General features: G+C 36.2%; 1 protein-coding gene across 1 annotated transcript; it reads right to left on the bottom strand.

Moving 5' to 3' along the window:
• Positions 1 to 572: 572 nt before the first annotated feature.
• Positions 573 to 2,781, bottom strand: LOC118038703 (sugar transport protein 10). Its single transcript, XM_035045118.2, has 4 exons — positions 2,451 to 2,781; positions 2,014 to 2,339; positions 1,276 to 1,905; positions 573 to 1,160 (listed from the first exon to the last, which is right to left on the bottom strand). Exons 1-4 carry the CDS (start codon positions 2,581 to 2,583, stop codon positions 711 to 713), a joined length of 1,539 nt encoding a protein of 512 aa, XP_034901009.1. The 5' UTR covers positions 2,584 to 2,781; the 3' UTR covers positions 573 to 710.
• Between the last annotated feature and the right edge of the window lie 8,719 nt (positions 2,782 to 11,500).

Here is an 11,500-nt window from a genome sequence, read left to right as displayed (position 1 = left end):
AATAATGTGTTCGGTATTGTGGTTGCGGTTATTTTTTAAAATGTTTTTTATTCAGAAATATATCAAAATAATATTTTAAAAAAAATTATTTTTAACATCAGGTAATTAAAATAATTTAAAAACATTAAAAAATTAATAATTTAAAGTAAAAAAATTAAATATTTGTAAAATATAAAAATAAATAGTTGATATACTTAATAAAGAAGCAGCTGTGTCAGATGTTTTTACACGCGTCATTTTTCTGCTATATGCATAATGAGAGGAAAGAAACCGTGATCAGAGAGATTTTCTTGTCTCTTCTTTCTTTTTGCCTTTTCTAATCTCTGATCACATCACTACGATCATCAAATAGGGTTTTACAGTAACAGATTTGAACCCTTTCAAAATATATATTTCATAATTTAGATTAAAATAAGAAAATAATAACTAATAAGGCAAATTATAACCGTGTGAATTTTGAAATGTTAACTATATATAGAGTTTGGGACCTTTTTCCATATTGTTTTGATGATTTTGCATACAGTTCTTCAAGAAGATATACTAACAATTGCAAGTTAATAAACATTAGTGACTGTATTTGAATTTTTTTTCTTTATTTATTGTTTTGTTCGAAGGATTGCACATCAGATCACATGTATACAGTAAAGCATGCGTGCTGTATCTCTTTACGCAAATGTACAGGCAGGACAATTGTTCTCGCGATGATCGTTTCACGCAGTATATGTTTGGTTTCCGATGACAGCATCGTCAGGGATATACTTGCCCCAGAACCAGTGTGCCTTCCACACTCTGTTCATTTCTTCAATTGGGACGTTCTTCGTCTCGGGCAAGAAGAAGAAAACGCAGATGGTCATGAGAACAACAAAGCCAGCGAAGAACAAGAAGAGACCAAACTTCATGTGGCAAAGCATGCTTAGGAAGAACTGGCCAATGACGAAAGTGAAGAACATGTTAACTGAGACGTTGATGGCTTGCCCTGCTGATCTGATCTCAAGAGGGCAGATTTCACTAGGCACCAGCCATCCCAGTGGACCCCAAGACCAGGCAAATGCTGCAACATAAGCACAGATGAAGAACAACACTAAGTTGGCCGATCCCTTTGACAATTCTCCTACACCTCGTGTTCCGAAGTTGATGGCTATCAAGATTCCAACAATTATCTGCAATCATGTGTACATGTTCATAAAATCAGCAGCAATCTAACGTGCATCCCTATTAATTACAGGAGTCTTCGTATACCGAGAAATTAACTTGGTTAAGGTTGTAATTATGTACCTGGCTAATAATCATTTGAACCCCTCCTTCTAGGAACAAAATTCTTCTCCCGAACCTATCAGCTGAGTGGACGGAAACAAGTGTACATACGAGATTTACTACGCCTGTAATAACTGCAGACATAAGCGAAGCATTATCGCCGAAACCCAAGGTCTTAAAGAGAACAGGTGCATAAAACATGATGACATTGATTCCAGTGAGTTGCTGGAAGAATGGGATCATTGTGCAAATGACAAGTTGAGGCCTGTATTTTGGCTGCAAGATGTTTTTCCATGGGTGTTCCACTTTCTTTGCAGCCTCGGTCGCGTCCACAAGGTCTTGGAATTCTGCTTCAACGTTGTCTGTGCCTCGAATCTTTTGCAACATTCTCTTTGCCTGCTCGGGGTGGCCTCTCTCAAGTATAGAATTGGGAGTGTCTGGGAGGAAGAACGATCCAATAGTGATCATCAAAGCAGGGACAGCCGCAAGACCCAAAGAAATTCTCCACCCATATCCCTCCTTGATTTGGGCTGTTCCGTAGTTAATGAGATTTGCAGCCAGGATACCAATTGTAATGGCCATTTGGAAACCAATGTTGAGTGCTCCTCTGATTTGGGCTGGTGCCATTTCAGATAGATAAATTGGAACAGACTGTACAGAACCGAGAAAATGAAAATCAATGTCAAGCAGGATCTATCACCATATCAAAGAGACAAAGCCAATGTCGAGAGAGAAAGAGAGTGTAAATAACGCAAGTACCTGATTAGCAAAACCAACACCAACACCAAGCAACAAACGACCAACGATAAGCATTGCTATATTGGTCGCAGCACCATTAAAAATGGCACCTACAAAGAAAACCAGGCCTCCAAACAACATCGAGATCTTACGGCCGAATAATCTTGTCACTGTAGATGAAAAGAAGGAAGCTACCAGGGCCGCAAGGTAAAGGGAAGATGTGAACAATGTCAGCAAATGGCTATCAAATTTGCAGTACATATTGTCATCATCACGAGTTTCATGTTCTTTGCGGTACACAGATGGGAAGAATCGTTTTAGAAACGAGTCCATAGAAGTAACACCACCTGCAACATCGCGCAAAATCATCCAATTATTAGCACCTTAAGAGATAATATATATACAGTATACAGCAATCTTTGTCACTCCAAAGAGATAGAAGGTCTTCCATTTATTACCTGAGATACCAATGTCATAACCGAAAATGAGACCACCCATGGCAGCCACCAAACAGGTGACGATAACAAAGCATGTGACCCCACCCTCGTATTTCTTCCCAGAACCTGGCGCCACAAAAGCTCCCCCCGCCATCTCTCAGCAATCTGAGTCTGATGTATATGATCTTTTGCCCTTGGGTTTGACAAAAGAAATAATTTGTCTCAGATGCTTGAGATCCTAATGACGAATGAAGCTAGCTTTATAGCGCTTTAATTAAGGCCAGCAGAAAAGGTGGAGAAGACACCGGAGTAACGGTCATAGAAACAGGATAAATTATAGTTGACCTCCATTTATTTTGGCTTTCCTTGAGCCGTGTCATGTTGTTAAATGATAGGTTCAATTGTGGAGAAGAGTCTTTACCAGCACAAAATTATAGCCAATGGATGACAACTAACAACAATCTCTCATAAAATTAAATAAAAACAACGTCTAATTACAATATTTAAAACAATTAATTTTCATTGACCCTCAAAGATTAGGCTAAAAACTTGGATATTGCTAAACTTTCTTTCATGAAACAAAATCTATGGCTGTGGGATTTTTACTGTATCACTAGAAATTAATGTAGATTGGTAAGTGAAATCACCCTTTTGATTCTTCACTGAAAATATTAAGTTTAGAATTTGGGGTGGAGTAGTATTTCCATAGAAATTTACTAGTGATAGAGATAACATATATATTTTTTTAATAAAAAAATAGTAAAACAATAAAATAATTATATTACCATAAAAAAAATTAAAAAAGTTACTAGTATATATATATATATATATATATATATATATATCAAATTTTATCCTTATTTTTTTTAATCTTGGCAAGTTTTTATAATTGAATTTTTTTTTTCGATTTCATCTTTTAATCATAAATCAAGCTTGTTGATTGACCCTCCAGTTTAAGATTTAATGCATTGTGAATTTGAAAGATTAACTTAGATTTAGAATAATCACTCATGTTCATTTGTTGTTTTTTTTTCTTTTCTTTTCTAAACTCATGTTTTTCAATTTCATCATTTAGTATTTGATTTAATTAAACATTGGGCCTTGTAATTATTTTTTCTTTGTACAGGATTTTTCATTACTTTTAAAAATTACTTGAGTTATCTTGGGGTCTTTTTATATTATTTTTTAGATTTAGATGTTTTTTAAATATTTTTTTAATTAAATTAAATTAATTTCTCAATATTTATTTTTAAAAATATAGCATCCATTACGTCACCATCTCTATTCATTTTAATGTTTTCTTAAGGTTGTAAAAAAAATATTTAACCCACAATGTAGTGTAAGGTATTAAATCATTTGTTTTTTTTTTAAAAAAAAAAAACTCATGTTTTTTTGTTTTTATTCTTCAACATTTGATTTATTTGAAGATTGAGCTCTTTTTTTTTTTCTATATGATTTTTTTACTAATTTTAAAAATAACATGGGTTATCTCACGTCTTTTTATTTATCATTCATTGTTATTTTTTAATCATACTATCAAATTAACCTAATTTAATGGATCTAGTCAGGTCAATTACTCGAATCTTGAATTTTTCTTTCTTTTTTAAAAATATCGGTTTGAACTGTGTTATAGTACAAGACACTGTTCTAGTTTGCTCGAGTCATTTTTTTTTTATTGAATTTGTTTCATTTCGGGCCTTTAGTATTTGGTTAATTTTAATGGTGGTTCCTAATTTGTTTTGATTTGGGTTCTATGGTGTTGTCATAGGCTCATGTCCTAGATCTAGAGTTTAACAGGTTAAAAATAGTTGGTACTGATTCATCCAATATGTTAGTGTTTTAATTTTTTTTTAAAATGTCATCCAAGATATCACAATTTTAATATTTTAAAAACAATTTCATCTTCTATTCATTAAACTTTTGAATTCCTATCATTTCTATATTTTTTATAAGGTTATAAACAAAATTATATAACCTGCAACCTAGCATTGGTAGAAAAAGGTAGTATATGCTAGAAAGGTTTGGGTTTTCATTGCAGCAATGGACAGTAAAAACGCAAAGCTTTTTTTTTTTTTTTTTTTTTTCATTTTGACCCTCATATTTGTAAGGATTATTTTTTTTCTTTTTATTTCAAACTTAGTTTTTATTTATTTTTTCAATTTCATCTTTTAAAATTAGATTTACTCGATATTGAACGTTATAATTTGTTTTTATTTACTTTTTGTAGAGTTTCATAGCCTCATGATCCAAATTTCAAGTTTTGCGGGTTAGCTGTATTAAATTAGGTCAATTTTTTTGTCAAATTTTAATTATTTTTTCTCAACTTCATCCTTTATTATTAAGTTGCTTAGGAATTGGACTTTATAATTATTTTTTGATTTGTTTTTCATGGGGTTGTCATAGTCTTATGACCTAACTAGTGAGTTTTGTGAGTTAACCATGTTGACTCGAGTATTCTTGTCTTTTTTTTAATTAAATATTTTTTTTAATTTTATCATCCAACATTAGGTTGATTAGGAATTGAAATTTATATATAAAAAAATTAATTTCTTTCTATGGAGTTATTTTGGTCTCTTGACTTGAATTTAACAGGTTAACCTGTGTTGACTCGAGTAATTTTTTTGTCTTTTATATTTATTTATTTCAATTTAATCATTCAATATTGGGTTGATCGAAAATTAAGTTTTACATATATAAAAAAATTCATTTTCTTTTTATGGGGTTATCATTATCTATAACCCAGGTTGTGGATTAGGATGGTTAACTTTAGTTTTTCTTCCCTTTTTTAGTTGAATTTTTTTTGTTTACTTTCATCCTTTAATATTAGATTGATTAAGAATTATAGCTTCATAATTTATTTCAAGTTGCATTCTATGATATTATCTTAGTCTCATGATCTAGTTCACTATTTTGATTGGTTGACTCGAGTGGGTTTTTTTTGTTTTTTTTATTATTTTGTTTTAATTTTATTCTTCAACATTGAGTTGATTGAGAATTGAGCTTCATAATTTGTTTTCATTTACTTTATGTGGTGTTATCTCGGTCTCATAATCTATGTTTGACAGGTTAAACTAGGTTAACTTGACTTATTATTTTAATTGAATTTTATTTTAATTATATCCTTTAATATTAGATTCTCTTATATTCTATAACTTACTTTCAAATGATGAACTAGCTAGAGTACTAGTGATGTGCATCATGGGAATTATAATCCATCTCGTAAAGCTGAATCTAATATGCAAGAGGATTCAAATGGTCCAATGACAAGAGCGAGAGCGAAACAACTACAACGGGCCTTGACGAATCAAATTGCAATGATTGAAGCTGCGTCGGAGTTAAAAATTAGCAATCAGTTTGAAATTGGTTCAAGGGTGCTTATTTGCCTACAATTGGAACTTGGAGATGGGAAAAGCCCTTAATGGTTCTTTTCATGCTGGGCTACTTGTATTTGGATTGATAATGCAAGTGAAGGAATTGATGCTGTTTACGGTCATAACAGTAGATGGATTTGAACCCGAATTTGAAGTCATCCAATGCATGTGAAAAGAAGATTTATGTAGGTAAAATTCAAGTTCAGAACGTGATCTTTCTATATTGTCCAACCATGAGTGCATTGGACTTTTGTGTCAAAAGTTATGGCTGTTTTAAATTTCGTCTGCATATGTTTTAGAAATGTCAACAAAAAACGTGTGTTAGTTAAATGTCTACTTGCTTTATTAAAAGTCTAGTTTTTAGGCTTGACTTCTGTCATGTTGAATTCACCTAACTTTGGAGGGATGTTCCAAAGATAAATATGTATCAGAATATGAAATAAACACTTTTGGCCAAGATTTGAAAACTTAATTCAGAGAATTAAGAGTTGTTCTTCCAAATTCGTTTTTGTGAAGAACCCTACCTGACTTATCACTCTTCAATCACAAAGAGTGTGGCGTCGAAATCCTAGACTGATCTTTGTGGCGTCCAGTTCGACTTATCAAAGTATCATTCTAGTCTATCCTCCATCTTATTTACCTTAAATCACTACAATCCAGCCTAAATACCAAAAGAAAGACAACACAACCAGACCCATCCTTCATCCATTTTCGTTAGAATCATTGTTGCCGATTTTCAAATCATTCACGGCACATCATCTGGTATCAGAGCATCAGTTGCGATCTAAGACAGGAGCCAAAAACAACAACAACAACAACAAGAAAGTTTTGCTGGAATTGAGGTTGACATACTTAACTATGGCTGGAGATAAAGAAGATTTGCCAAGAGGGTTAAGTTTGGAACTGGCACAGGTCATGGGCTTACAACGATCTCATGCTGAGATTCGGGATGAGATGACTGGAATTCGTGAACAGTTGAATACCCTTATGCAAAGGATGCAAAGAAATAATTTTCAACCCCAACCGAGGCAAGCACTTAGGGTGCCACGAAATGATATTATAGAAGCTGACGAAGATCCAAATGGGGATGATGAGGCTGATGATAGGGTCAGACCAAGAAGGCAGAATTATAATCCTCCTAATGGTCTCAAACTTAAGATTCCACCGTTTAGAGGAAGTAGTTCACCTGAGGAATACTTGGAGTGGATTCAGAAGGTTGAAAAGGTGTTTGAATGGTATGAATATTCTGAAGAAAGGAAGTGCAAGGTGGCAGCACTTGAGTTTACAGATTATGCTCTTTTATGGTGGGAAAACGTAAAGATTCAGAGGAGAAGGGATGAAGAGGAGGAGATTGCAACATGGGCAACTATGAAAAGAGTGATGAAGAAGAGATTTGTTCCTGATTACTATAAACAGGAGCTATACATCAGACTTCAGACTTTGCGACAGGGATCTTTGACTGTGGAAGAGTATGTGAAAGAGTTTGAATTGCTGCAGATTCGATGTGAATTGATGGAACCTCAAGAGCAAACAATAGCTAGATTTCTTGGAGGGTTGAGGAAGGATATAGCTAATGTTGTTGAGTTACAACCGTACATCTTCCTTGAGGAAGTTATAAAGCTTGCAACCCGAGTAGAGAGGCAGCAGAGACGAGGAGGTGTCCGAACTAGTGTAACTACGTCAAGTGCGACAAGGGCTGTTTCTACGCCTACACGAACATGGAGCACGCCTAAACGAGATGAGAAGGTGGAGTTTAGCAAGGGGAATACCAGTTTTGATTCTTTGAAGGGAAAGGAGAAGGTGACAGAACCTCAACACCCAAGGAGGTCTCGGGACATCAAGTGCTTCAAGTGCTTGGGACATGGGCATATTGCTTCGGAATGTCCAAATAAAAGGGTGATGATTTTGCATGGGGATCATGGAGAGCTGATCAGTGGAGATGAGGTTGAAACTGAAGACGAAGATCAGTTACAAGTGGCTGAACAAGAAGAGGATTTCGAACCAGTGAAGGGAGATTTGTTGGTTGTTCAACGGGTTCTGAATGCACAAATTGATGTTAGTGATGAGCAACGCGAGAACATCTTTCATACTCGATGTCAGATTCGAGATAAGGTGTGCGGGATGATCATTGATAATGGAAGTTGCACTAATGTTGCGTCAACTACCTTGGTGGAGAAATTGGGTTTAAATACCCTTCCACATCCCAGACCCTATAGTTTGCGATGGCTGAATGAGAATGGGGAGATTCGGGTGACAAAGCAAGTTCGTGTACCTTTTTCCATTAAAACCTATCACGACGAGGTTTTATGTGACGTTGCACCAATGTCAGCTAGCCATTTGTTGCTGGGTCGTCCATGGCAGTTTGATAAGGATGTGACCTACAATGGACGAAAGAACACTTATTCTTTTATGCTGAATGGAAAGAAGGTGAACTTGTTACCACTGAGTTCTCAACAAGTTAGAGAGGATCAGTTACGAAGCCAACAAAAGGAGGTGACATCACGAAAGGGGCTGTTGTTAGCCAAAAAAGGAGACATCAAACAAGCATTAGCCACAACAGGGCTTGTTTTCATGGTATGGGCAAAGCAACTACTACAAGTAGAAGGATTGGACTTACCAAGACAGATTAAGGAGTTACTTGAAGAATTTAAAGATGTGTTTCCAGATGAATTACCTAAAGGATTACCACCTATTCGTGGTATTGAGCATCAAATTGATTTGGTGCCGGGAGCTTCACTTCCTAATAGACCAGCATACAGATGTAATCCAGAGGAAGCGAAAGAGATTCAAAGGCAGGTCGGTGAGCTCTTAGAGAAGGGCTATGTGCGAGAATCACTTAGTCCATGTTCCGTACCTACTTTGCTTGTACCGAAGAAGGATGGTACCATGAGGATGTGCATGGACAGCCGCGCTATCAACAAAATAACAGTTAAGTATCGATTTCCTATACCCAGACTTGATGATTTGCTTGATGAGTTGCATGGTGCTGCATTGTTTTCTAAAGTCGATTTGATGAGTGGCTATCACCAAATTAGAATGAAAGAGGGAGATGAATGGAAAACAGCATTTAAAACTAAACAGGGGTTATATGAATGGATGGTTATGCCGTTTGGGTTATCTAATGCGCCTAGTACATTTATGAGGCTTATGAATCATGTTTTGAGGAAGTATATTGGGCTGTTTGTTGTAGTATATTTTGACGACATCCTGGTGTATAGCAAGACCTTTGATGATCATGTGAAGCATCTTAGAGTTGTGTTTGAGACTTTGCAAGATTCTAAGTTGTATGGGAAACTCACAAAGTGTTACTTCTGTAAAGAAAGTGTCGTGTTTCTTGGATATATTATCTCTAGCAGGGGAGTTAGAGTTGATGAGGAGAAAATTGAGGCAATTCGAGACTGGCCAAAACCTGCTAGTATCACTGATGTGAGGAGTTTCCATGGTTTAGCTTCTTTCTACAGGCGATTTGTGAAAGACTTCAGCTCTATTGTTGCTCCTATGACAGAATGCTTGAAAAAAGGGAAGGAGTTTAGATGGAGTGAAGATGCGCAGAAAGCTTTCGAGCTAATTAAGGAAAAGTTGTGTACAGCTCCAGTTTTAGCACTTCCAGACTTTGCTAAAACATTCGAAATAGAGTGCGATGCTTCCGGGGTTGGAATTGGTGCTGTTTTGATGCAAGAAAAGAGACCGATTGCATTCTTCAGTGAAAAGTTAAATGGAGCGCGTTTGAACTACTCTATTTACGACAAGGAGTTCTATGCTTTGATTCGGGCTCTGGAGGTATGGCAGCACTACTTGTTGCCTAAAGAATTTGTTATACATACTGATCATGAAGCCTTGAAGTATCTTAAGGGGCAAAACAAGTTGAATCGAAGACATGCTAAATGGGTGGAGTTCATGGAGTCATTTCCTTATGTCATAAAGTACAAGAAAGGGCAAGTTAATGTGGTTGCTGATGCTCTTTCTAGGAGGTACGCACTGATCTCTATGTTGAATGCAAGGCTGATGGGTTTTGAACAGGTGAAGGATCAGTATGCCAATGATTCCTACTTTGCTAATGTGGTTGCCGAATGTACAAAGGGAGCTTGTGATGGGTTCTTTATGCATGAAGGTTACTTGTTCAAAATGGGCAGAATGTGTATTCCTTCAGGTTCGTTACGGGAGTTGCTTGTGCGAGAGGCTCATAGTGGTGGTCTTAGTGGTCATTTTGGGGAGAAGAAGACTTATGAGCTGCTGAAAGAACATTTTTTTTGGCCCAGCATGTTACGGGATGTACACAAGGTGATTGAAAGATGTGCTATTTGCAAGAGAGCTAAAGGTAAAGAGAATGCGTATGGACTCTATATGCCACTGCCTATTCCAGAGCAACCATGGATGGACATTAGCATGGACTTTGTACTTGGACTACCGAGAACACAACGTGGGAAGGATTCAATAATGGTGGTGGTTGATCGATTCTCCAAAATGTCCCATTTCATTCCTTGTACGAAAACTGACGATGCAGTACATGTTGCTGATTTGTTCTTTCAAGAGATTGTTCGTTTGCATGGAATTCCTAAAAGCATTGTCTCTGATCGTGATACAAAGTTCTTAAGCCACTTTTGGAAGACTCTTTGGAGGAAACTTGGAACAAAGTTACTTTTCAGTACGGCATGTCATCCACAAACTGATGGACAAACTGAGGTAGTAAACCGAACTTTATCTTCTTTGTTACGAGCTGTTATACATAAGAATTTAAAGAGTTGGGATACTTGTTTGCCGATTGTGGAGTTTGCATATAATCGTAGTGTGCATGGGGCTACAAAATTTTCACCATTTGAGGTTGTCTATGGCTTTAATCCTTGTGTTCCTATTGATCTTGTTCATATTCCAATTGATGAGAGGACATCTATGGATGGAATTAGAAAGGCAGAATTGATGAAGAAACTACATGAGCAGGTTCGACTACATATTGAGGAGAAAACAACAAAGTATGCTAAACAAGCTAACAAGGGGCGAAAGATGGTCAGGTTTGAACCTGGAGATCTTGTTTGGATTCATATTAGCAAGGGCAGATTTCCAAGCAAACGTAAGTCCAAGTTGATGCCAAGAGCTGACGGTCCATTTCGTATTATAGAGAAGGTGAATGACAATGCGTATAAGGTAGATCTTCCTGGTGATTACAACGTATCAGCTACTTTTAATGTGAAAGACTTATCTCCGTACTTGGATGATGATGACGATTCTGATTTGAGGACAAATCATTTTCAACCCGGGGCTGATGATGTGCATCATGGGAATTATAATCCATCTCGTAAAGCTGAATCTAATATGCAAGAGGATTCAGATGGTCCAATGACAAGAGCGAGAGCGAAACAACTACAACGGGCCTTGACGAATCAAATTGCAATGATTGAAGCTGCGTCGGAGTTAAAAATTAGCAATCAGTTTGAAATTGGTTCAAGGGTGCTTATTTGCCTACAATTGGAACTTGGAGATGGGAAAAGCCCTTAATGGTTCTTTTCATGCTGGGCTACTTGTATTTGGATTGATAATGCAAGTGAAGGAATTGATGCTGTTTACGGTCATAACAGTAGATGGATTTGAACCCGAATTTGAAGTCATCCAATGCATGTGAAAAGAAGATTTATGTAGGTAAAATTCAAGTTCAGAACGTGATCTTTCTATATTGTCCAACCATGAGTGCATTGGACTTTTTTG

The sequence above is a fragment of the Populus alba genome, chromosome 5, assembly GCF_005239225.2.
Source record: "Populus alba chromosome 5, ASM523922v2, whole genome shotgun sequence".
Taxonomy (NCBI): Eukaryota; Viridiplantae; Streptophyta; class Magnoliopsida; order Malpighiales; family Salicaceae; genus Populus; species Populus alba.
The sequence above is the reverse complement of the archived record's forward strand: the minus strand, read 5'-3'. Positions and strand labels throughout refer to the sequence as shown.